This window comes from Chionomys nivalis, chromosome 6 (genome assembly GCF_950005125.1).
Source record: "Chionomys nivalis chromosome 6, mChiNiv1.1, whole genome shotgun sequence".
NCBI classification, from domain to species: domain Eukaryota; kingdom Metazoa; phylum Chordata; class Mammalia; order Rodentia; family Cricetidae; genus Chionomys; species Chionomys nivalis.
The window spans coordinates 36,479,059-36,505,967 of record NC_080091.1 but is presented as its reverse complement, the minus strand read 5'-3'; the positions used below and the strand labels follow the sequence as shown (position 1 = coordinate 36,505,967).

At 45.8% G+C, this 26,909-nt stretch overlaps 1 protein-coding gene across 2 annotated transcripts in view; it reads left to right on the top strand.

Annotated features, from left to right (window-relative positions):
- The window catches only part of Thoc5 (THO complex subunit 5), a 36,064-nt gene extending 9,992 nt beyond the window's left edge, over positions 1 to 26,072 (top strand). Inside the window, exons 6-21 of one of the 2 annotated variants that reach the window (XM_057772924.1) lie at positions 840 to 986; positions 7,247 to 7,361; positions 8,939 to 9,071; positions 9,766 to 9,801; positions 11,091 to 11,168; positions 12,366 to 12,406; positions 12,633 to 12,732; positions 13,276 to 13,384; positions 15,925 to 16,026; positions 16,654 to 16,750; positions 17,838 to 17,952; positions 19,171 to 19,274; positions 19,396 to 19,483; positions 21,680 to 21,795; positions 23,120 to 23,310; positions 25,888 to 26,072. In XM_057772924.1, coding sequence (XP_057628907.1) covers positions 840 to 986; positions 7,247 to 7,361; positions 8,939 to 9,071; positions 9,766 to 9,801; positions 11,091 to 11,168; positions 12,366 to 12,406; positions 12,633 to 12,732; positions 13,276 to 13,384; positions 15,925 to 16,026; positions 16,654 to 16,750; positions 17,838 to 17,952; positions 19,171 to 19,274; positions 19,396 to 19,483; positions 21,680 to 21,795; positions 23,120 to 23,310; positions 25,888 to 25,951 — 1,636 coding nt within the window. In that variant the 3' untranslated portion in view covers positions 25,952 to 26,072. The remainder of the gene's footprint in view (positions 1 to 839; positions 987 to 7,246; positions 7,362 to 8,938; positions 9,072 to 9,765; positions 9,802 to 11,090; positions 11,169 to 12,365; positions 12,407 to 12,632; positions 12,733 to 13,275; positions 13,385 to 15,924; positions 16,027 to 16,653; positions 16,751 to 17,837; positions 17,953 to 19,170; positions 19,275 to 19,395; positions 19,484 to 21,679; positions 21,796 to 23,119; positions 23,311 to 25,887) is intronic. The other variant, XM_057772925.1, reaches the window with a different exon arrangement.
- Positions 26,073 to 26,909: the final 837 nt, after the last annotated feature.

Genomic DNA, 26,909 nt, shown 5'->3' with positions numbered 1-26,909 from the left:
TATAGCTAATTTATATAATAAGTAATGATTTTTAAATGGAGATAAAATCCTTATCTTTAAGAACTAGATGAGGTGAGGATAGCATATAATAGGTGCTTATTTTATTTTTGAGATTTTTCTAGACCAGGTTTCTCTGTGTAGCCCTGACTATCCTGGAACTCACTCTGTAGACCAGGGTGGCCTTGAACTCAGAGATCCGCCTGCCTCTGCCTCCTGAGTGTTGGATTACAAGTGTGTGCCGTCCCCGCCTCACATGGTGCTTATTAATATATGGTAACTCTGATGCTTATTTCTCCAGGACCCGAGCACTCAGTACATGAACCCAGTACAGAATCAGGCTTCTTTTATAAGGATACTTAGAAACGAGCAGAAATTAAAGCCACTAAATTTTTTTTTTTCCACATCCAGTTCTACCAGTCTGGCTTTTTCTAGTGGAATGTCTTAAAGTTAGGTGTAGACGCCTAGGCTTATTCCTCTGTGGTGACGTGTCTTATCTTGGTTTCAATATGATGGCATGAACCTAGACTATGGGAATTCTGAGTTTCTTGGCTAATAGTTCTGTTCAACCAGGAGACATTTGTAAATTCATCAAACATCCTTCTCAAGTATTCATCTAATTTGTTGACAAATAGATTGGGCAACATGGGCAAATGGCCTTGTGGTTGTCACTAATAGCCTTTTGCCATACTGAAATGTCTGTCATTGAGCATTTGCTGAGAGAATTCGGGATCTCAAGTAGCTATATGTGGGGCTGCATGGGGTAAATTGATCAACTGCTCCTGGAAAGTCAGTTTGGGGTCCTGAAAATGGCTGCCTGATAACTTAGTTTTTGCTTACAGGTCAAAGCATGAAGAAATTGATCTGGTCAGTTTAGAGGAATTTTATACAGAGGCTCCACCAAACATCAGCAAGGCTGAAATCACCATGGGAGACCCCCACCAACAGACCTTGGCCCGTTTGGACTGGGAGCTGGAGCAGCGGAAAAGGTAGTGCTTCCTCCTCTCTGACCTCTTTAACCACACAAATTATAGGGCTGGATTATACAGGCCCATATTTCTACAGTGTATGGCAGTCAAAATTCTAAACAACCTGACAAGGTACAATTTGCACCTGCCACACAAAAAGTGGTCGCCTAGCCCTTTGATAGACAAACTAACGCCATCCAAAGCAAGTGGTCAGGATACGCTAATACCGTTGTGCTCCTTTGTGATTTAGAAGATTGCCTGGGGAAAAAGTGTTTTTCAGTCTACATGACAGAGCAGGCATAGATAGAAAGACGTGACTAAATGGGCATAAAAGGTGTGGACTTGACCACAGTCATTCTCCTGGCTAGCTAGAAAACAAAATGCTAATGAGTTTCCCCCTCAGTTTATGTTTTGGTATAAAAACTGTTTGGAAGCCGGGCGGTGGTGGCACACGCCTTTAATCCCAGCACTCTGGAGGCAGAGACAGGCGGATCTCTGGGAGTTCGAGGCCAGCCTGGTCTACAAGAGCTAGTTCCAGGACAGGCACCAAAGCTACAGAGAAACCCTGTCTCGAAAAAAACAAAAAACAAACAAACAAACAAATAAAAAACTGTTTGGAAAATAAACCCAGGTAATTTTCAGGATGTAAATTCAAGACTTCATAAAGGACCCCTAAAAACTCCCTTCTGATAAATAAAGTCATGTAAGTTATGTCTTTATTCCCACACCTCCACTCTGGTTCAAAAAATAATTTATGTCGGGGCTGGACCCTGATAGTGCTTGATCATGACCAGGATGAGACAGAACGACCAGGACCAAATCCCAGTTCTCATTAATTCACAGTGGAGTTTTCAAAGTTGACTGACCTCTGTCTGCGCTCAGTGGTAGAATGTTTGCCTACCATGCACAACATGGCTCTTGGCTCATTTCTCAAGACCATAAGTTAAAAACTGCACTGGAAGATGGATCAGATGGTTCAGTAGGTAAAGTACTTGTGCAAGATTTTGGACCTGAATTTGGGTCCCAAGCACATGTGAAAAAGGTGGATTAAGTGTCATGAGTCTGGGGTGTAGAGACGGGTGGATCCCATGAAGTTTCTAGCCAGCCAACCTAACCTAATCAGTGAGCTCCAGGTTTAGTGAGAGACCCTGTCAAAGTTGGATTGATGTCTGGTCTCTACATGTGCATGAATGGATGAGTACCCTCACATGTCCATGCACACATTTCGTAAAAATTATAGTCATAAGTAAGAAATTATGGGGAGAGTCATAGAGGAAAGCGGGGGTGACAAATAACAAGATATGATGATATCCATGTATGAAAAAGTCACAGTGAAACCCATCTCTTTGTTTAGTAACTATTAGTTATTTTCCTTGATTCTGTGACAAAATCACTTAACAGAAGCACCTTGAGGGAAAAGGGCTTATTTTGCCTTGCCTTTGAAGATGAAGCAGTTGGTCCCTGTTCCTAGTCAGAAAGAGGGCAATGTATTCCTGATTGCTGGCTTTTTCCTTTTTATGTAGTGTAAGACTCAAGCCCAGGGAGTGATGCTGCCTACTTTTAAAGCTTTCCCATATTTTACCTGTGTGTGTGCACGCGTGCACACTCACACCACATGCATGCAGGGGCCAAAAGAGAGCATCATATCCACCCCCACCCATGCAAAGAACTGGAGTTACATGTAATGGTTGTGAGCTGCCTAAAGACAGTGGGTACCAGAAACTGAGCCCCAATTTTCTGCAAGAGTCGCAGATATTCTTACCTGCGGAGACATCTGCCCAGCCCTGCTACCCTCTTTAGAGTGAGTTTTCCCACCTCCATTAACCTAGTCAAGATTCTCCCTCAAGGATATTCCAGGAGACTCATCTCCTAGGTGATTCTAATTGTGTGTGTGTGTGTGTATGTGTGTGTGGGGGTATGCTCATACATGGGGAGGTGAGAAGACGATTTTTATTTCATTCCTTCGACAGTGGATTTTGGGAAGTGAACTCTAATCATCAGGCTTGAGCAAGCTCTTTAACTTGTTGAGTCATCTTGCTGGCCCTCATCTGGTCGGGTCAATATTAACCATCACAACCCCGTCCTTTGTCAAGGTGACACCAGGCGTATCTATATCTCCTTTTTGTTATCATAGGCTCATAGCTATTCCGTAATGCAGAATATATCCAGTCCATCTCTAAAAGTCCCCATAGTTTTTAGCATTCTTAACACTATTCAAAATCCAGTGTCCAAAGGCAGATTTTTCTATATTGCCTCAACTGGTCACAAACTGCTGCACAAGCCCTCTTCTTGCCCCAGCTTCCCAGTTGTTAGAACTACAGGCATGCTACTATCATGTCTGGGCATTCCTTTGAAATTGTAACACCTGAGGGGCTGGAGAGCTGAATCAGTGGTTAGGAACACGTAGTGGCTCTTCCAGAGGACCCAGGTTGAGTTCCTATCACCTATTTAAGTTCACTCACTTTCACCTGTAACTCCAGCTCCAGGGATCTAATGTTTGTCATCTTTGGACACCTGCACTCATGTACATAAACCTCCAACACACAATTTAAAAATAAAATCTTAAAAAATGTTAATAACTGAGAATGAAATTAATTTTTTTCCTTTTAAATGATTACTATTTTTATTTTGGGTTTTTGAGATAGCCCTGGCTGTCCCAGAACTAGCTCTTGTAGATCAGGATGGCCTCGAACTCACAGAGATCTGCCTGCCTCTGCCTCCCAAGTGCTGGGATGAAAGGTGTGTGCCACCACCGTCCATCATGGACTCCTAATATTGTTTTTAATTTTACCTTTTATTATTGTGTGTGTGCATGATGTATGTACCATAACAAGTGTATGGAAGTCAGAGGACAACTTTGGAGTTGGTTCTCTTCTTCCCCCTTTGGTGAGTTCTGGGATTGCTCTCAGGTCATCAGGCTTGCACAGCAAGTATCTTTATCCACTTACTGTGACTCTGAACTTCTGCTCTTCCTGCCTCCGCCTCCCAAGTGCTGGGACTATAGGTAAGCACCATGACACCTGGATTTATGTGATGTTAGGCAAGCACTCTACCAGCTGTACTATATCATAAACTCTTTGTTGCTGCTTGTCCTTTTAGTTTTTTTTTTTTTTTTTTTCCCCAAGACAGGGTTTCTCTGTGTAACTCTGACTGTCCTGGAACTCACTGTGTAGACCAGGCTGGTCTCAAACTCACTGAATCAGCCTACCTCTGCTTATCTTGGTTAGGATTTCTATTGCTGTGATAAACACCGTGACCAAAAGTGACTTGTGGGGGAGGGTGTGTTTCATTCAGCTTACAACTCTGAGGTGCAGTCTCACTGAGGGCAGCCATGCAGGAGGCTGCAGTTCTTAACTGGAGCAGATCAATGGAGGAATGCTGTTACTGGCCTATTCCTCTAGGCTTGCTCAGCACAGCCCAGAGGGTGGCACTGCTCACAGTGTGCTGGCCCTTCTCCAGGCCAGTCTGATGAAGGCATTTTCTAGACTGAGTTTCCTCTTCCAGATAACTGGTGTGTGTCAAGTTGATAAAACAAAAAAAGGAATCAATCTCTGCCTGCAATGCTGGGGACCCACTCTAAGTCCTCATATGTACTAAGCAAGTGCTTTACCACTGAGCTGTACCCCTATAGATCTAACCATGTAGGTCTAACTCTGAATTTTGTATTCTCCACATCTGTAAGCTTATTGTCTTAAAAAACTTTGTAAGCATTATTTCAGAAGGTTGTACCACAATCACAATCCTAGGCATAGAAAAATCACAAACCATTCTTCTTTCAGACTTTTTAGGTTGTTTCCATATTGTACTATCATAAATAATGCTCCTTACAAGGTGGTTTTGTTTTTATTTGCGGAGGTGGGGGTTATTTTGTTTTGCTTTTGGTACTGGGCTTGGAACTCAGACCTCGCGCATGTAAACGAGTATTCTGTCACTGCACTGCACATAGCCCCAGACTGTTTACACCCTGTTTGTTTGTTTAGTGTGAGACGGGGCCTTGCCCTGTGACCAAGCTGGCGCTGAACTCACTTTGCCACTCAGATAAGTCTTAAATTTGGAATCCTCCTGCTTCACCCTCTTGGAAGGCTGATGTTACTGATTTGTACTCTCAACTTTTCTTTTTGTTTTCGGATTTTTTTTTTTAAGTTTTGTTTGTTTTGGGTTTTGGTCTTTTCTTTCTTTTTTTTTTTTCTTAATAATTTGTCTATTTTTACTTTATGTGCATTGGTATTTTGTGAAGGTATCAGATCCCCAGAAACTGGAGTTACAGACAGTTGTTAGTTGTCACGTGGGTGCTAGGAATTGAACCCGGGACCTCTCTCTGGAAGAGCAGCCAGTGCTCTTAACTGCTGAGCCATCTCTCCAGCCCCCTTCGGATTTTTTTTTTTTTTTGACAAGATTTCTCTGTGTAGCCCTGGCTATCCTGAAACTAGCTCTATATACCACTAGGTTGGCCTCAAACTCACAGAGCTCTGACCAACTTTTCTTTTTTAATTTTTTATTTTATTTGTTTGGTTTCTGTTGTTCTTTTTTAGAAGTTTTTTGTTTAGTTTCATTTTGTTTTTTTGTTAAGACAGGGTTTCATTATTACAGCCTTGGCTGGTCTGGAACAGACTATGTAGACCAGGATGGCCTCTCAAATCCACCTGCTTCTGACTCCTAGTGGCTGGGACTAAGGAATATGCAACTATGCCTGGCTTTTTAACCATGGTGGCTTACAGCCATCTATAGTGAGGTCTGATGCCCTCTTCTGGAATGTAGGCAGACATGGAAACTAACATTGTATACAAAATAAATAAATAAATAAATATTTTTAAAAAAATCTTCTTGCTAGGCCTGGTAGTATAGATCTTTAATCCTAGCTTCTTGGGAGGCTGGACTAGCCTGAGCTACAAAGGGAGCTCAAAGTACTCAAAGAAAAGGTTGTACTGGCTAATTTTTTTAAATATTGTTTCTTTATGACTTCACATCTTCTTTTTGAAAAATACTTATTTATTTTTATGTGCACTGATATTAGTGTAAGGGTACCAGATTCCCTAGAATTGGAGTTACAGACAGTTGTGATCTACCATATGGGTACTGGGAATTGAACACAGGTCCTCTGGAAGAGGAGCCAGTGCTCTTGACTGCTGAGCCATCTCTCCAGCCCTGTGCTGACAAATTTTTTGTCAATTTGATACAAGCTAGAGACATCTGAGCGGAAGGAACTTCACTGAGAAAATGCCTCTTTAAGATTGGCCTGTAGGTCACTCTGTGGAGGATTTTCTTGATTTATGATTTATGTGGAAGGGTCCAGCCCACTGTGGTCAGTGTTAGCCCTAGTTAGGTGGTCCTTGGGTGTATAAGAAAACAAACTGAGCTGGGCAGTGGTGGCGCACTCCTTTAATCCCAGCACTTGGGAGGTAGAGGCAGGTGGATCTCAAGTTCAAGGCTAGCCTGGCCTACAAAGTGAGTTCCAGGATGAGCAGAGCTGTTGTACTGAGAAACCCTGTCTTGAAAAACCAAAAAAAAGAGAAATAAAACAAACTGAGCAAGCTGTGTGGAACCAGCCAATAAGCAGCATTCCTCCATGGCCCAGTTCTGGCCTCCCAGTTCCTAACTTGAGTTCCTTCCTAGAATTGTAAGATGAAGTAACCCTTTTCTCCCTGAGTTGCTTTTTGTCTTGTTTTATCACAACTAGAAGCCCTAACTAAGACAAAGGTTAACATGTATAACTTAGTAGAACCCTATCTCACAACGAGAAAAAGAGGAAGGGGAATGGAAAGGAAAGGAAAGAAAAGGATAGGAAAGGAAAGGAAAGGAAAGGAAAGGAAAGGAAAGGAAAGGAAAGGAAAGGAAAGGAAAGGAAAAAAATGTCTGACGTCTGCAAATGGTGGCTCATATTTGTCATCTTGTCCCTTGGAAGACTGATGCAGGAAGCTTGTCACAAGTTCAAGACCAGCTTGACCTTGTTAAATAAAGGGCCAATGACACAGCTCAGGGGTTAATTGCTAGCCTGACAACTTGGGTTTGATCCCTGGAAACCACATGGTAGGTGGATTATTCTCTGACTTTCACATGCATGCCATGATACATGTGCTCTCACCCTGTCCCACACACAAAGAGATGTAATAAAAATGTTTTAAGTCAACATATTCGAGGATTTATGCAATTACTAAGTTTGATGGTGCTCGTATGGACAAAGAACTCAGCACAAAATGCTGGCTGTCGCTAGAGTGATCTGAACCGCTGTGCTGCAATATCCCTGCAATGCCTTGGTGACAGTGCCCTGTGTGCCCCTGCAGGCTGGCAGAGAAGTACCGTGAATGTCTGTCCAACAAGGAGAAGATCCTGAAGGAGATTGAGGTGAAGAAGGAGTATCTGAGCAGCCTGCAGCCTCGCCTCAACAGCATCATGCAGGTGACCATGGCTCTGCTTTCACCACAGACCAGAGGCCACAGGGCTGGCCTCGCTCTGGGCTTCCCAGCTCTGGCATCCTAGTCAGCTTACACTGAGAATGCTTTTTCTGGGAAAGACAAATTATGTTCTGGAGTAAAGAGATACTGGGCTACTGAGTCCGGAGCATCCACACACGTGCCCAGACTGTTGCCTGTCTATAGCTTTGAGGTAACACTGTCTCAGATTCGTTAAGTTCAGTTCACCCCTTCCCTGCATGCTCCTCACCAGCCTGCTGTCCCTAGGCATTTAAACTTGCTTCCTGAGAATATCTAGTAGGTTCACTCGATACCTCAGGGGCTGATGGTGAAAAGTGGATTGCTCTCTGGAAAAAAAGAACTTGACTCAATTTGAAAAGCTTCCACTTTACCCGAATAAAATCTCCCTCTCGCTCACTTGCTCTATCTCTGTTTTTCTGTCTGTCTATAAAATGTGTGTACACACGCCGGGCGGTGGTGGCGCACGCCTTTAATCCCAGCACTCGGGAGGCAGAGGCAGGCGGATCTCTGTGAGTTCGAGACCAGCCTGGTCTACAAGAGCTAGTTCCGGGATAGGCTCCAAAACCACAGAGAAACCCTGTCTCGAAAAACTAAAAAAAAAAAAAAAAAAAAAAAAAATGTGTGTACACACACATTTGTGTATGTGACCTGATTTTTGTTGGTTTGTGATGCTAGATTTGATCTAAATCCTTTTAATTTTATGAACCAAGATAAATGGCTAATAGAGGAACTTTGTGAAAGGATTCTAGGGAAATTATAAATCCATTTTTCTAGGAATTGGCAAGTCTGCCCTTCTTTCCATTGTTGGCATGGAATTAGAACTGTTAACAAAAATGTATTTTTATAATAGAACTTCATAATAGGAAAAAAACAAAAGGACATGGAGCTGGGCTGGTAGTGGAACCTAGGAAGTTGAGGCAGGAAGATTGTTACATTGTGGCCAGTTTGGGCTGAATAAAGAGCAGGCTCTAGGCTCCTTAGACTACATTGCAAGACTATTTCTCAAAAATCCAAGAAGCTGAGGATGGTGGTAAATGCCTTGAGGCCAGCCTGGTCTGCATAAGAGTTTCAAACTAGCCTGGTCTACATTTTGTTTTGTGTGTTCTTAGTAAAAAAAAAAAACTTTTAGTCACACCAAACCATTAACCTTGCCGATTGGGAGGTTTTGTTTTATAAAATAAGCTTGAATATACCTTATATTTCTTTTTTTCTGTTACTGTTTTGTATTGTTTTCTCTTGTGAGATAGGGTCTCTTTCTCCCTCTCTAGTCCTGGCTTTTGGAACTCCCTTTATAGACCAGGCTGGCCTCAACCTCACAGAGATTGTTTGTCTGTGCATCCTGAGTACTTTAGTCCCAGCTCTTGGGAGGCAGAGACAGGCGGATCTCTGAGTTCAAGGCCAACCTGGTCTACAGAGTGAGTTCCAGGATGGCCAGGGCTAACTCAAGAAATTCTATCTCAAACAAACAAAAAGCAAAAGCAAAACAAAACTATCATAAAACATCCATGCAGATAGACTAAATTTTCCTTTTGTTGCTTGTAGGCTTCCCTCCCAGTGCAAGAATACCTGTTCATGCCATTTGACCAGGCACACAAGCAGTATGAGACTGCGAGGCACCTGCCACCTCCCCTCTATGTGCTCTTTGTGCAGGCCACTGCATATGGGCAGGCCTGTGGTAAGTATGAGGGTTGGGCAGGGAGGGAGCTGTGGGAGATGCGGACGTAGTGAGAAAGCACTGTCTGCCCAGGAGAGTTTCCCAGCTTTGCCCAAGAGCTCTCAGGTGACAGATGCTTCCTCCCCTTTGCTCCTTCAGCATGGATGCTTGAACTAGTTAGCCTGGGGCTTGACTAATGTGATGGACATCTCAGGGTGGATGCTTTGAATCTTTATGAACATGGCTGTATAGCTCTTTGGTACAGTGCCCAGGCAGCCTGTGTAGGCTCTCAGATGCTCACCCCGGCAAGATATACTTGGCAGGTGGATCAGTGTCTTCTTTGTGTTTTGGGGGGTGGGGTGCTTGGTGGATTCAGGTCCTAGGCAGCATTCTCAGGCTTCCACATCCCCTGAATTGGCCTGCATGACTTTACAGTGAATTACCGGGGGAAAGGACATACCCACAGTGTGCTCAGGGAAGCCTGCGACTCTACTAAGGATTTTAGGTTTTGATCTGCTCCGATGCAGCTTTCACTTAGCACTAAACTTTTCTTCTTGTTCACACCTTGCCCCATGGCATCAGAAAGGCATATACTATACCTGTGCATGCCCCTGTCCCAGCCATGGCACCAAGACATTACTGTGTCTTTTCTTGTGTCTTCTTGGTCCGTCTCGTCCTCTCCTTCCCCTTTGTTCTCTTCCGTTGCCATCATCAGCTCATATGAAATCCTCCTCCCAGCCCCCTAGACAGGGTGAGTAACTTTCTTTTGTGTTTAAAGTTCTACTGTTTCCACTTCTATTTTCCTGTTGAATTCAAGACTAAACTATTAAAAAGAGTATTGTAGGTAAGGAGTGTGGCTCTGTGGTAGTAGAGTGATTGTCTAGCATGTGGAGGGTGAGTGTGATCCCCAAGACAGTCTCCAGTGCTCACTTGGGGTAACCGACTTGTTTGGGCTGGGCTGGGCTGGTTTGTGTATTATTTCCAGATGTAAAACAGTAGCTAGATATTGGGGGGAGGCTTTCCTTCTTTATAGTGTAGCTGGGAAAATGGTACCAGGGTTCCGTGATGTTCTTACCTGTGAGATAGAGGAGGAGGAGCTGCAGTGCAGCTTAAGCCCTGGATTCCATCCCACCACAATCAGGAAAAAAAGGACAGAGCAAGTGGAGTGTGTCTTATTTGCTCATAGCAGAAGGATCCCAGAGTTCCACATCAGGTAGAGTGGGAAACAGATTGATAACTGAGTGGTCGAGAGCCCAGCCCAAAGTGAATCAGCCTGGAGAGGATCTGTTTCCTGAGCGTCAGGTTTCTCTGCATGTCTAGAATCATAATATGCCCCATTCAATTGTCGTGAGACTAAAGGATGCATTTACTTATTTATTTTGTGGTGCTGGGGATCAAAGCCACAGCCTTGTGCTTGTTAACTGTACTCTTCTGTGCTACATTCCTCACCCCCAAAACTAATGTAACTAAAAATTTAAGCCTTAGTTCATTTACCTCCTGCCACTCAACTAACAGTTGCTGTTTTCCAAGTCGCCATTTCTTAGCTATGGAAACTGAGCCTCAGACCAGTAAGTTCCCTTCCAGGTCACAAATCCAATAATGAGTGGGACAGGAGTCAGGTCTGGGACTAGGCTGCAGCATCCATGTTCTTACCTCCTCTTTGCTGCACTGTAAAATGAGACAGTGCTGAACACAGACCTTTTTACAGAGAGTGCCCCATCATCTCTGGGATGTGGATGGGTGTGGGCTTCTGAGAGAGAACTTTTTAGGACAGTTGGTGGAAGAGGCTGTGGGGTGATGAGCCCAGGGTTTGCACGTCTCGGATGTGTAGCTGCGAAGCAGTACTCTGGATTTTATGTTCTTAGTGAACCATAGAGAACAGATTTTAGTTCCTATTTCCTTCCTCTGTGTGGAGTGAGTTTGCCCTCCCCCTCAGTCAGCAAGGAACGGGGGCAGGTGTTGAGAAAACACAGCTGCTATGTTGGCTTGCACTCAGCAACCTCCCAGCAGCTTTCCCAAGAGGCCTTTTCTTACCTCCAGATAAGACGTTGTCTGTGGCAATTGAAGGCAGTGTGGACGAAGCCAAAGCTCTCTTCAAGCCCCCTGAGGACTCTCAAGGTAACATGGGGATTGGGATACCTCACTCAAGGATACTAAATAGCTGGACTGATGTGGTGTAGCAGGAGGCTTGACCTTAATGCCAGTTTTAGGGTAGGCCCAAGAGAACTCAGTTCCCAGAATCACGAAATGCAGCCTTTGGATTTTATCCCTAGCACTCACCAGCACTTCGACCCTGAGGAAGGGTTACAGGTTAATGCCTATGATACCCAAATTCTGGAGGTTGCAGTAAGAAAATTGCCACAGGTTTGAAGCCAAACTGGTCCATAAAGCAACTTCCAAGCCATCCAGGGTGACATATTGAGACCCTGTCTCAGTGCCCCGGCTCTCCAAAAAAAAAGATAAATTCCTCATATAACTTATAAATTCCTCATATTCCGCCCATTCCCATTGTGTGGGTTACATGAAAGAACAGTCTTGACGTGGGTACACAGCAGCTCTCTATACAGACAGCTACTGTTATTTATGTTGCTCTTACCACCGTCCCACCAACAAAGGACTTTATGCTCCATAGAAATGACATTTCAAAGACTCTTGAAAAGCAGGGCTGGAGGCTGGGGAGATGGCTCAGCAGGTGAAGTGCTGCTGCCAGCATCAAGATCTGAGTTTGCAGTGCATGCTTTTAACTTCATCGCTGAGGTGAAGAGAGGCAGATCCTGGGAGTTAGCTGACTAGCCAGGCTAGCTGGAACATCCAGCTTGGTAGAAGACTGCCTCAAAAATAAATAAATAAGCAAGCAAGTGGGCATGGCAGCGCCTACCTTTAACCTTAGCACTCAGAGGCAGAGGCAGGGTGGATCTGTTAGTTTCGGGCCAGCCTGGTCTACAAAGCAAATACCAGGACAGTCAGGGCTACTTAGACCCTGTTTCAGAAAAACAAAAATAAGGTGGAGAGAAGATTGATGAATGCATTCTGAGTACAACCTCTGGCTTCCTTGTGTGCTCATATTGGCAAGTTCATACACACACACACACACACACAACATCACACTGAACAAAACAAAATCAGGCTGGCTGGTAGGTTTCTAAGTCATTCTTTCTTTACATTATGTTTTCTATACCAAGTAAGAAGCAGCCGGTTTACTCACTCCTTATTTGAAGGAAGTCTGGGTGGGCCCCTCAGTCCCTGTGGTGGAGGTTTGTCTTAGGAGCCTGTGCAGTTACTTCCCTTCTCACTGCCTTCCCTGTGTGTCTTCAGATGACGAGAGTGACTCCGATGCAGAGGAGGAACAGACCACGGTGAGCCCCATTTCCTGATTTGGGAATATCGCAGCCATGCTGGTGTTTTCAAGGAACACAGCCCTGAAAGCAAACCGAAGAATCTGAATAAGTGTCTGTTGGGACAGGAGTCTGGCAGCTGGGTACCTGGGGCAAAAGGTCACAGGCAGCTGTGCTGAGGCTCTGGGATACAGAGATGCAAAAGGGAGATTCATATGACTCATGCTTGTGTATTTTCTCTGTCCAGAAACGGCGTCGACCCACTCTTGGGGTTCAGCTGGATGACAAACGCAAGGAGATGCTGAAAAGGCACCCGCTGTCTGTCTTGCTTGATCTGAAATGCAAAGGTCTGACTGCATTCTCTTAATTCTCATAGTGCCTACGAGCTTGGCCAGTTGTTGGTGCAAAGGGTCCAGTAAGCTCGAGACTCTGCCTGTAATATTTTAATCTCCTATTTATACTTTTTTTTACTGTGTATTTATCATATGTGTATGTGTGTGTATATGCGTGTATGTACATACCACTGCAGCAGTCACATAGATGTTAGAGAACAGCATGTGGGAATTGATTCTTTCTACCATGTGGGTTTCAGGAATTGAGCTGAGACCATTGGATGGCAAGAGCCATTACCCTCTGAACTGTCTCTCTGACCATTTTTTATTTTACATGGAGTCATGCTTTTTTAGGTTATCCTTTTGAGATGGAGGTTGGTGGCATCTTTACTTTGTAGCCCTGGCTGTTCTAGAACTTGCTCTGTAGGCCAGGTGGCCTTGAATTTAGGTATCCTCTTGCCTCTGCCTTCCAAGAGCTGGGATTAACTATACGCACCACCATGCCTGGCCTCAGATGTGTTGATTCATAAATGATCTCTTCTCTCCCTGCTCCTCCAGACAACAGTGTGCTTCATCTGACTTTCTACTATCTCATGAACCTCAACATCATGACAGTGAAAGCCAAAGTGACAACCGCCGTTGATCTGATCACCCCCATCAGTGCAGGGTAGGGGGAAGACACTGGGGATGGGGCGTGGGCGGGGATGTGGTGGGAGCCCCTGTTCTCCAGTCCTCCCTCTGACTATGAGAGGGTCCTTTGCCATGTTGACCTATGTTCTTGTGTCCCCACGACATGGGAGTCCTGGCACATCCCGGAGATATAGAAGTGCTCTGATTTACATTTGTGAAGCTCTTTACAGCAGATAAAACAAGTAATAATAGCACATTTGTTTGTTGGGCAGATCCACAGGCTTTTATAGCCAGCAAAATGCATGTAAATGTATGAATGAGGTATGGGAGACATGACCAAATTGACATTTTTTTTTTTTTTTTTTTTTTTTTTTTGGTTTTTCGAGACAGGGTTTTTCTGTGGTTTTGGAGCCTGTCCTGGAACTAGCTCTTGTAGACCAGGCTGGCCTCGAACTCACAGAGATCCGCCTGCCTCTGCCTCCTGAGTGCTGGGATTAAAGGCGTGCGCCAGCACCGCCCGGCTCAAATTGACAAATTTTGGCCCTTCTTTTCCCATTTCTGTCTCAAGGGGCCAGGATTTTTGTTTCCCAGCTCGGTTCATTCCCTAGGGTTGTCCTTAACTTGGTGGTAAGTAGAAGACTATAAACAGGTAGCAACAGCATTCCAAGGAAGCCCCTGACCATGGTAGTCTTCTTCTACAATCTAGAGAAGAAGAACAGAGAACAGAAAGAACCTGGGGGTAAACTAACCTGCACTTAGAGGATCACTGCCCTGGCCTGGCCCTGCCTGGCCTGGTCCTGCTGTCAGCTGGAGAAAGAACACTGAGGCGAAAAAGCATTGGCCTAGTGTGTAGTGAAGCAGAGCTCTGCCTGTCCCTTCCCATTCTGCCAGATGAGAGGCCTCTCCTGGCTGTAGACCCTGCATTTAGGTTTATTACACTCTCTTCTGGCTGCTGCAGCCTGTGCTGGGTGGTGCTGCACTCCCTGGCAGCATGTTGGGTGCAGTTGACCATGCTCCCAGCAGAGGGAGTCCAGAGCCTAGTTCTTCTAAGTTCCACATCTCAGCTGGGTCTTTCATTGACTGAGCAGTTTGAGGACACTTTTTGAGAGGGTGTCACTGTGTAGTCTTGCTGGCCTAGAACTTGCTTTGTAGACCAGGCTGGCTGGAACTTGCTGTGTGTATCAGACTGGCTTCCAACTCATGGAGATCCTGCTATTTCTTGAATTGAGGGTAGTGGGGCTGGGCTGTGTAGTGTCCAGGCTAGGATACATAGTGTGATAATACTGGCTAGCCCGCAAGTCCAGGGATCCTTGTCTCTGCCTCCTCAGGGATTATAGCTGTGTGCCGCTGTACCTGATTTTATGTGGATGTGGACATGGAACTCATGCTTGTGCAGCGAGCACCTTACCAGCTGAGTCACCTTCTCAGCCCCTCTGGATAATTCTGGAAGGGAGAAGTTTAAAAACAGCAAAACAAAACAAAATACTAAAGACTCCTGTTCTCAGGAACCAGGAAGATGGCTTATTAATAAGAGCACTTGGTACTCAAGCCTGATGACCTGAGTTCAATTCCTAGAACTCCTGTAAAACGCCAGGTATGATTGTACCTGTTATCCTAGTGAGATGGGCATTGGGGCAGGAAAATCAGCTGGAAGCGCTCAGCCCAGCTTTCCTGGAGTACACTGAGCCATGGCAGAAGCAGGAAAGATCCGCCTCGATAAGATAGAAGACGAGAACTGACTCGTAGATGGATTTTTCTTTGGACCACCAGCTCACAAAAATGACAGAGACTAATTATTAATTATAAAAGCTGGCCTATAGCTTACGCCTGTCCCACTAGATCTTATAACTTAAATTAACCCATGTCTATTCATCTTCGTGCTGCCATGTCTGTTCCCTCTGTGTGTGGCTGGCAACTCTGCCTTCTTTTCTAAGACCCTTCTGTCCCCAGAAGTCCTGCCTAATGTCTTCCTGCATAGCTATTCACCATTCAGCTTTTTATTAAGCCAGTCACAGTGACATGTCTTGAAACAGTGTAATCGCATATCTCACAGCACTGACTACCGAAAATTGTTCTCTGTGCCACAGTGCATACGCATGAGCACAAAATAAAGAAAAAAAAAAGCTATTCTTTCTGATCAGATAGTGTTAACTTTGGCCTCTGTACTTGGTAGCATCATGAATGTCACTGTCTGACCTTTCAATGCCTTGAGTTTATACCTTGAGAAATGGGATGAAGATCTTCTCTGTTTCATAATATTTTGAGAGTCACTGACTTGAAGCACTGAAAGGATTTGGTGCACAGGAAGCAGACAATGAAAGATGATGGTATAGCCCAGTGTGGTGGCGCACGCCTCTAATCCCAGCACTCGGGAGACAGAGGCAGGCGGATCTCCGAGTTCAGGACAGCCAGGGCTACACAGAGAAAGCTTGTTTCTAAAAATAAACAACAAAAAAGATGGTAGGATGGTAGTTGACATCTTAAGAGCCGAGTGGTACATTGCCGCTGGCAGATGCCCAGGTGCATTCTGAGGCACCGTGTTGACTGGCGTTCTCACCGCAGTCTTGTCTTCTGTAGAGACTTGCTGTCTCCTGACTCGGTCCTGAGCTGCTTGTATCCTGGAGATCATGGAAAGAAAACTCCAAACCCAGCCAATCAGTATCAGTTTGATAAAGTTGGGTGAGTAAGCAGGCTTCCACCTTCCCTTATCCTGTGTCTGTATCTGTTAGTTCAGGCCAAACTGGAGACCTGGTAGGCCCAGAGGACCTTGGGGCTGCAGGGGACATCTTTCTGTTCCTGCATAAAAGGCAAAGGGATGTAATGGAAAGATGAAATCTGGAATATAGGGACATGAGGGTTAGGGGTATGACTCAGTTAGTGGTATGATGGGTTACATCCCTAGACTGCCAAAAACAAAAGGCAACAAAGCAGTATAAATAAAAGGAATGGCATCTTAATTTTCTTGAGTACTCAAGATTTTAAAAGTTATTTTATGAGCGGATAGAGCAGAGAAGAGGCCAATGGCTACCTTTTTGAGCTCTGCTTCATGAGGCAAAGGTTCTAACGAAAAAGATGGGACATTGGAGATGAAGTTTCAAGTAGAGATTTTGTATAGTTAAGGAGTTTGACTTGTGGACTGGGATTGGTCTGTCTGGGGGCACTGGGGAATGCCCCAGGGTACACAGAAGGACTGTGTCCTGGGGCTAGGCAGTACTTGGGACTGAGCCTAGGGCCTGTGTGAGAGCTCTGCTCCTGAGCTGTGTTCCCAACTCATACAATTATTTTATTCTGTTTTCTCTTTTGCAGCATCCTGACTTTGAGAGACTATGTTCTTGACTTAGGTCACCCCTACTTGTGGGTGCAGAAGCTGGGTGGCCTCCACTTCCCCAAAGAGCAGCCCCAGGTGTGTACACTGGCCCTACCTTCTTGGCTGAGGGTCTGAAGCTCTCCTCTTCCTAGACAGATTCCAGAAAGGCCTCTCATAGCTTCATAGGGTTGTGATCTAGCAGAGAATCTTCCTTTGAGGCTGTGTTCTGGCCTCCATCCACTCAGGGCACTAAAATACCTTACCCTAGTCTTCATGTGTTGAAATGACTTGACCTTCCCTAGGAGCTTGGTAGCCTTATAAACCAAAGATAACTTGGTCTTGCCCCAAGGTATAGCACAGTTACAGCTTTTGCTGCTGTTGGACTTGTGCACAAGGCTGCTACAAATGAGAATGGGCAAAATCCCAGGGGTTATATACTATAGAATCTTGCTTTTTCTCAGGAGCTGATCCCAGGGCCTGTACCCTATAGAATCCTGCCTTTTCTCGGGAGCTGATCCCAGGGGCTATACACTATAGAATCCTGCCTTTTCTCGGGAGCTGATCCCAGGGGCTATACACTATAGAATCCTGCCTTTTCTCGGGAGCTGATCCCAGGGGCTATACACTGTAGAATCCTGCCTTTTCTCGGGAGCTGATCCCAGGGGCTATACACTATAGAATCCTGCCTTTTCTCAGGAGCTGATCCCAGGGTCTGTACACTGTAGAATCCTGCCTTTTCTCGGGAGCTGATCCCAGGGGCTATACACTATAGAATCCTGCCTTTTCTCGGGAGCTGATCCCAGGGGCTATACACTATAGAATCCTGCCTTTTTTTGGGAGCTGATCCCAGGGGCTATACACTGTAGAATCCTGCCTTTTCTCGGGAGCTGATCCCAGGGGCTATACACTATAGAATCCTGCCTTTCTTGGGAGCTGATCCCAGGGTCTGTACACTGTAGAATCCTGCCTTTCTCGGGAGCTGATCCCAGGGTCATGGGACCCCAGTATCTCGTGTTCTTGCCAGGGCTTAGTATCTGACCTGTTATGTAGAGAGACTGCGTTCTCACACAGCGCCCACCTTGGGACTGGCTGTGCAGTCTGGCTGGTCCCAGGAGAAATGGAGATCCCTGGAGAAAGGAAAGGGGAGCTCTCACGTGTATCTTTCACTGTCATTCCCTATTAGCACACGGTGATAGCTGACCACTCACAGAGCGCCAGCCATATGGAGACCACCATGAAACTGCTGAAGACCAGGGTACAGTCTCGCCTGGCTCTCCACAAACAGTTTGCATCTCTGGGTAAGCTGGTGCAGGAAGTAGAGCCTGACAGCCACTCAGTCAACATAGGAATAACACCACCTCCTTTCCCTCAGAACTTGTGAATCCTGTTCCTAGCCTTACTGAGCAGTGGATGGATGGTAGGGCCAGTGGGGAGAGCAGCAGGCCCATTCAGGCAGAGAGGTCTGAGCTCCCTGCTGAAGCATCAATTCTCTGTCAGACCTCCCAGAAAACACTAGCCATTGGCACAAGTTCACAGGTTCATCCAGGCAGCTTATCCTAGGTCCATGCATCACAGATTCATATGCACTTGGCAGTATTTAATGAGAGTCTAATTTATGCTGGTACCCCATATAGCCTGAGGGGAGAAATAGTGGGACCCTTGTATTCACATTCAGCTCACTGATTGTAGCTAGACAGGGGTCATCCCATTATCCTTTCCTTAAGACCTACTGAGCTAGTGCTTCTAAGGGTATAGCTGAACCCCTTGGATTTTCCCCTAAGCTCCCAAGTGATTATGATGAGCCACTGGCCTAGGTGGTAGCCGGATGGCTTCTTTCAGTTCATCTAGTAAAAACTCGATGGGTATTTACAAGGCACTTGCAGGGTGGGGGTAAGGTTTTGGAGGGAGTCAGAGTTTTGGGTATTAGTCACTGTCAAGCTAGGCATTTGGGTTTCCAGGACCCAACTGGAGACAAGACCCCTCTTTCCCACCTCCAGGCCGGTTCTTTGGTTCCATGTGGACACTGAGCTCCAGGGCAACATCACCTATCCCTCAGGCCTTACTCCCCACTCAGCATTGCTAACATCGCCAAGGTTGGGTGATTGTCATTCAGAGTGTTCCCTGTGTCGGGCGTATTTGTTTACTGGGACACCAACAGGGAACTGACACAGAACACGGTCAGCTCAGCCCTCTTAGCTATTTGATCTAATTAACAGTTCCTGCTGCAGAGGCACTGACGCTAGTTGTGGCTTCAGGGATTTGTTTTCCTGGACGTTGTCTGCATTAAGGATAAAGCACCGTGAATGCAGGTGCTGGGTCTGACTACAGGCATATATAGTCCTGCATGAAGTGGATGTCAGGTTGAAATGCTTTTCTATTCCTGGTATGTCATGAGCAGGTACTTCTGAGTAATCAGGTGTACTGGACAAGTGTCAAGGCCACCATAGCCCTCCAGCAAGCCACAACTGTGCTACCTGATTTCTACCTGTAATGCCTCCTGCCTTGCTGTCTTTTAGAACATGGCATTGTGCCCGTTACCAGTGACTGCCAGTACCTCTTTCCTGCCAAGGTTGTTTCTCGCCTGGTAAAGTGGGTGATAATTGCCCATGAAGATTACATGGTAGGTAGAACTGCAGCCCCTGTGACCATGTCACCCCTCAGCTCCTGTCCCCCCACCCCTACCCCCGCCATCAGAGCAGAGGCTTTAGGGGAGCAGTAGTTCACCCTGGTTCTTGTTCTAGGAACTGCATTTCACTAAGGACATAGTAGAAGCAGGACTGGCTGGGGACACCAATCTCTACTACCTGGCGCTTATTGAAAGGGGAACAGGTAGGTGATGGCTCTACTGACCACAGGGCTCTCTAATCAAGGGGAGCTCTCAAATGGCAGGCATGCCTAGCAAAAGGACCCTAGAATCCTCTTGTAGAGATTTCCAACACTGATGACCAGGGAACCACTCTTTCAGTGAGGACTTGTTCTATAACACAGCCGCACACGTGTCATGTCAGTGAATCCTCATGCAGTCACTGGGGTGGTGGGCTCATCCATTTTAGAGCTGCGTCAATCATGGCCGACTCTCAAGCTTGGTCTCACCTCAGCTTGGTTTTATCTCTCATTTTAGTTCCCTGTAGGGGCAGATCTCGTGTCTGTGCTCCACACAGAAGGATAGGGCTGTTACTCTGATTGTAAGGTTGGGTAACAGAACCTCCCTCCCTCTCTGGAGCGATGCACATGTCCTGCTTGGGCTGTCAGCCTCAGCAGCCTGGCATTCATTCTGTCCCCCAGCCTCACAGCTGTGACCCCTGAGCTGAGCAAGCTGCCTGTGGTCCTCTATTAGTTAGTATTTTGAGAGATATAAAATTCTTGGACTAGACATATGATTCAGTGTTAGAACACTTGCTTAGCATACCTGAGGCCTTAGATTTATTCCCCAATACCACAAAAGAGAAATAAGGTAAGTAAAGCAAAATTAAATTCCCAAAGCTAGAAACATTATAAAAGAGAGCTTATTTACTCATACTCTTGAGAGTTTTTACAGTTTTTGTTACACTTATTTAGTGTATGTGTGTGTGCACTGAGGTCTAAGCAACACACACACACATTTCAGAGGACAACCTGAGGGGAGTCAGCTCTTTCCTTCAGTCTTACGGGTTCTAGGCATCAAACCCATGTCATGAGGCTTAGGAGCGGCCACCCCTACCTACTGAGCTGCCTCACTGGCTGTATATTTTGTCTTCTTGAGAAAGAGTCTCACTATGGAGCTCCAGCTGGTCTGGAACTCACTGTGTAGACCTGGCTGGGCTAGAACTCACAGATTCGTCTACCTCTGAAGTGCTGGGATTAAAAGTTTGTACCACCACGTTCTTTTATTTTTGTTTATGAAATCAGCTCAGGCTAGTATAAATATCTTTGGGTGATATGTATAAGCCAAATCAAGTCCAGGAACCTACATAAAAACCTGAATGGGATGCATCTGTAATCCCAGAGATAGGAGAATCTTCTGGAAGTTCCAATAAGTACCATAGCTGTGGAAGGGAAAGTCCCTGCCTCAAAACAAAGTGGAAAAAGAGAAGTGTCTCCTGAGAAACAGTCCTCTGCCCAATGCACTCGGTGGCATGCTTCTGCACTCAGACACATGCACACAGTACCTACGTTCATCTTAACAGCAGGGGTCAGAAGTATCACTGGGGGAAATTAATATATGAAGATAATTTGTTTAGTGATTATGAATGCAGATTTGATACTAGGCAGTTCTGATTATACTCTGTCTTGTGCTTTTGTACCTGTTTAATGATAGAGAAGTTTCTAGAAGTCTCACTTTCCTCATATCCTCATGTAAATTAGATTTGAGAGGCTGGGAACATTTGCCACTAGTCCTACTTGGGAATCAGAAGCAGGGGGACCAGGATTCAAAGTCATTCTTGGTTATAAATTGAATTTTAGGTTAGCCTGGACTATGTGAGACTCTCAACAACAACAAATTCTAAAAAAAAAAAAAAGGCAGCCATGGTGGGCCAGCACTCGGGAGGCAGAGGCAGGCAGATCTCTGAGTTCAAGGCCAACCAGGTTAAAGGCCCTGGCTGCTCATCCTGAGGACCTGAGTTGAATCTCCAGTACCTACATGGCAGCTCATAACCACCTGTAACTCCAGTCCTAGAATGCATTTGCTTCTTCGGGTTTCCAAAGGCACTGTATACATGTTGGTTCAAAGATACAAAGATACGTGGAGGCAAACAACCAACCACACACAAACACACACAGTTTTAAAAATTATGACATTTCTCGAGAGCAGATTTAGTCCGTTGACAAATACTGGTAAGTAAAGCAGCTCTTGGGAAGAACCAGAATTACTGTGCCTTACTCTCAGCAACCTGGCAGTTCTGTTAGAGTCTAAAACAGTTAGTACCCATACACTTGGGAGCACTTATGTTAATGGGAGACATTTGTGTTGACTTTGGGTACAGTGTGTAGACCACCATGCGAAGCTGGGTGGTCACTGATTTTCTCCCTTTCCCCTGTTGCCAGCGAAACTTCAAGCTGCTGTGGTGTTAAACCCTGGCTATTCCTCCATCCCGCCCATTTTCCGACTCTGTCTAAACTGGAAAGGGGAGAAAACCAACAGCAATGATGACAATATTCGGGTAAGACCCACATGTGTGTCAGGAGGAACATGGAGAACCCCTAGGAAGGTGGGCAGTGGCCAAGGCTGCAGCTGCGGAGGCCATGGGCACTGCTTCAGTCCCAGGAAGGACCTGACAGGACTATAGAACGTGCTCCCCCCCATTTCCCCGGAGCCCACAGCTTTTCCCACTCACCAGATCACATTCTTAGCTGGGTGCGGCATCCTTGCACCACTCCAGGGATTTGGATCTACTGAGGGACGTGAAGGATTGAAGAAAAGACAGACTCACAGAAACCTGGAAGCAGGCACTCTGGACTAGTGAAACCTTAGCCCACCTCCAGACCCAGCATGCTTATTACATAGAGTACGTGGAGGTGGAGTCAGGATGCACAGACGGACCAAGGAGGCAGATTTAGCTAATCCCAGTAGGAGCAGGCTCTGTAGGGAGCAGTCTCCAGGCTGTAAATACCGGGGGGTGGGGGGGTGAGGGGGGGTTGAAAGTAATGGTTGACATTTTCTGAACACACTGTCAGCATTCCCACGTGGAGCAGAAGGGAAGGCTTTGCCATTCCTTTTAGCCTTGTGGGGGAAGGGGAAGGCTCTGCCATACTTGCATGGATGTGAGGTTAGGGTCCTTGCCACAGCCAGCTTGTGTCAAGAACACACATTCACTCAGCACTTTATGCATGTTATTCTGGATTTCATGCACTCGGTATCCTCCAAGGCATGGTGCTACATACTTTTAATCCCAGCACTGGGGAGGCAGAAGCAGACAGATTTCTGTGAATTCAAGTCCTTGCTGGTCTACATAGTAAATTCTAAGCCAGCCAAGGCTACATAGTGAGGCTCTGCCTTCAAAAAAAAAAAAAAAAAAAAAATCAAAAAGTTTTCTTAAGATCTTGTCATCACCTTGGGCTTCTGTGAGATGATAAATAAATTCAGAAGCATTATGGAAACACTCAGATTCAATGACCGTGAGGATGCTGAGGCTGTTGCTAAGGTCACACCTCTTGGTGGGATTTGGTAGCCTTATGGCCATAGAGCAAAAAGCCTAATGCCTTCTGACTTGGGGCTTAAGATTCTTCCCCTGCAGTCCTGTGTTTCTGCTGTAGGCACTTAGGGGAAATTGTGATGATCAAGGGTCTCTGGACAAAGCTGTGATACTGTTCTGCATGTACAGCTCCTCTGGGTGCATATGTGCTTGTGCCTGCATGCGCATGCCCTCAGGGCCAACTGTAGCTCTTGTGGTGCCCTCAGGCTCAGCTCTGGGGTAAAAGCCTGGCCAATGTGCCCCACCATACTTAGGAAGGAAATGCTGAGGTGCTGGCTTCCCACCCATACAGGCTATGGAGAGCGAGGTCAACGTGTGCTATAAGGAGCTCTGTGGCCCTCGACCCAGCCACCAGCTCTTGACCAACCAGCTGCAGCGGCTATGTGTGCTGTTGGACGTCTACCTGGAGACCGAGAGCCATGATGATAGTGTAGAGGGCCCCAAGGAATTTCCCCAGGAGAAGATGTGCCTGAGACTTTTTAGGTGAGTAGAGGGATGGGCTCTTGTGACTTCTCATGAGGACATGGGCAGAGGTCAGAGCCTCCCTTGAAGACTAGGTCTCATTGGACAGGGCAGGCCTGGCACAGAGGACATCTGTCTCATCTGTCTATATTCATAACAGAAAATTCTGCTGCCGTATTTCCAGGAAGAACTTGTTTTCGCCTCCTGAGACTTGCCTGCAGCTGGCTCACCTGTTCTTGGTCACCCCTGGAGAGGGTCACCCATCCAAGGAAACTACTGGGCCATGCTAAGAAGCTTTGGCTAACTGTGTTTTCTGTGGGAAACAATAGGGCCTGTTTACTTTTGATGTCCAAGTGAGCACTTAAAGTGGTACACCCCACAATCTTAGTGAGTTTGCTGGCGTCTTCAAGTGTTCTTCCCTCGGTGAGACCAAGTCAGTGGGCAACCATGCAGCCTAGAGAAAAACCAAACCAAAACAGCCCTTCCAGAAGGCAGGCAGTGAGCATAGCACACTAACGCAGAGCGGTTCATCCTGCCTAGCACTGAGCCCTGGCTCTAGGGCTGAAGAGGAGCTCAGGGTGCCTGAGATCATTTGAGTGAAGTTCCTGGATGATTCCTGCTCCAAGTTAGGGGCTCTTTAGACCTGTTAGGAGGTCTTGGCACATGGTGTTTAGAGTGTGTGGACTTGCAGTAGCTCAGGCTAGTTTTGTGTTGTCTTTGGTATTGGGGTCTTCTTTCCTGTTTTCTTTGGTATTGGGGTCTTCTTTCCTGTTTTCTTTGGTATTGGGGTCTTCTTTCCTGTTTGTTCCCTGACATGTGCTTTTATCCTTTCAAAACTAGAGATTACTTCTAGGGCACCCTTCTCTTTTGGACAAGGGAGTGAGGAAGGTGAGGGTGTTTGGATTATAATTTGTTATAATCTATCAGGCCTGGTGTCATGGCTCATGCCTAAAATCTTAGCACTTGGAAGCTGGAGGCAGGAAGATTGCCATGGGTTCGACCTTGACTACAGAACAGATAAAACAAAAGAGTTCTCACCTTGCTCTCAGTCTTATTCTTGAATAGCAAGTTCTGACATCTGGGAAGGTGTCCAGCCTCCCTCCTGTCTGGCACCTCCACTGTCCTGGTTTATGGTGTTTGATAATAGCCAGCTCCAGCCCTGAGTGGCTGCAAGGCAGGGCTGACCACCGATGCCACTCTGAAGCTTGTTCCCTCCAGTGTGTCTGTGTGAAATCTCAGCTCTTTCCACCTCTCCACCTGCTCTAGCACATTTGCAGGATGGGAGCCCCACCCAGCCTGTGCTTGCTTTCTCCTTCCTGAGGTGTTGAGCTCCCAGTGCTCTGGGAGGTGACAGCATCAGAGTTGATGGATGGGGCTGCAAGGTTCTTGACCTGGAGTCCTGCGACTACTAAGTACAGGGTGCTGGTGTGGGCAGTAGTAGACCTCAGGTATGTCTTAGACTGACACCTCGCCACTCTGCCTAGTGTGCCCCTCTGATGGGAGGTTTATAATGCTATAGATGATCCAGGCTGAGATTTCAGGTCCAGCTCCCACCTATGAGATAAGGATCTCTGTATTTAATCCTCCAAGCAGCACATACTCCATGTGTTAAATGAAAGATTAAATTGAGATGGGAGATGTTACAGTGCCAACACAACACAGGCTGGGTAAGCCTGCAGCCACTGGGGAGAAGGTGGTTTAATTCCCTTCAGCCCTGGTGAAGAATAAAACTTTGCTCACCTTTTCCACCCCTGCTGTCTTACTCACACATCCCCCATTACTCTTCTCTTATGATGGACACATAAACGAAAGCAGCCTGGGCAGGAAAGGGTTTCCTTCTGTAGTCCTGAAGAGAAGGTGGGGCGGGAACTGGAGACCATGGAGGGTGCTGCTTACCAACTTACTCCACTTGCTTCTCATTTGGTCTGACTTGTTTAAGTTGACAAAAAGCTATCCTATACCCATCCTTACTCCCTTAGACCAAGTCCCGGAGGGTCACCTTCTGTAGCTGTTGTTGGACGTCGGTCCTTTTTGTAGGTGTTTGTCTGTGTAGAAGTCCCTCTGAGAGTTTTGTTTTTGCCCATTTTCCTGCTCTGATTTTCACTGGGAGGAAGTCTGAACATGGGTCTTGCTCTACTTGGCCATGATTCAGCCTTCTTGGAACAGATTTTGGTGTCAGACCTCTGATTTTTGTTTCTGTTGCTTCCTGGCTGTATACTATTGTGCAAAATTTTGCTTCTTTTGCCTATTTCTTCAGCTTTAAATGTTCTTTTTGCATTTTCAATTATAGGAATCTAGTGATAAAGTTATAAATAGTGATCCAAAAAATGAGAATGTTCATGTACTGTCCCCGAAATGTCTGTCACATAAGGGATCTTTCAGGCTCACACATGTTGCAAGCATATCGAGACATTTTTATGAAAATGGTGTCACACCTTAACCAGTGTGATCTGATTTTCTCACTGTGCCCTACGCCTAAGCCATGCAATTGTAACATTTCCCCATGACAGCTACCTGGCGTTCTCTTGTGAGTGAACTGTAACTGATTTTGTCAGTCCAGAAGGTGTGTTTTAACTGTCCCTTTTCTTGTTTCTCTAGGGGTCCAAGTAGGATGAAGCCATTTAAATATAACCATCCTCAAGGATTCTTCAGCCACCGGTGATTTCCCTCTCTAACCTATCATTCCCCAAAAGCCCAACCCTGGGTCCTGCATCACTGCTTTTTGCTCTGGCCACATGTTCTTGTTATTTTCCAAAGACACCAGCTGATTAAAATGTCACCTGACCAAATGGCCTTTGTTTGTAACTACTTGGGCAGTCTGGAAGAGCAGGTGGGACCATGGCATGAGGACCATTTCCGGATGTGCTTTTTTTTTTTTGGTACGGCGCGGGAGGCTCAAGACAGAGGTTTCTCTGTGTAACAGCCCTGGATGTCCTGAAACTCACTCTTTTGACCAGACTGGGCTTGAACTCAGAGATCTATCTACCTCTACCTTCCAAGTGCTGGGAGGATTAAAGGTGTATGTGTTTTTTTTGTTTGTTTTTGTTTGTTTTATTTGTTTTGTTTTGTTTGCTGGTATTAAACTTGGATGTGGTTTTTTGTTTGTTTGTTTTTTATTGTTTTGAGACAGGATTTCTCTGTAGCTTTGTTGCCTGTTCTGGAACTCTGGATGTGCTTTTTAAAGGTGACTGAGAAGAAGCCAGGCAGTGGTGTCATATGCATTTAATCCCAGCATTCAGGAAGCAGAGGCAGGCAGATCTCTGTGAGTTCAAGGCCAGCCTGGTTTACAAAGTGAGTCCCAGGACAGCCAGGGCTGTTACACAGAGAAATCCTGTCTTGAAAAAGAGAGAGAGAGAGACTAAGAAATGTCGGTTCTAGTTTTAGGAGGTGACACCTGTTTGTCCACACCTGTCTTGTGTATTTTTGCAGGGGCAAAGTATCTTGGTGTTTTTGTTTTGTTTTGTTTTTATCCTAGATTTCTACTTACTAGGAAGTTGCAAGAGAAACCAAAGTCAGGAGATCCAGATGTTTCTTTCAGCCTTCATTCTTTCTGCTAGACTGTCTTTGTTCCTTGATGGCCTAACACTTGGCAGGTAGATATTTTAAATGCCTAACATTGC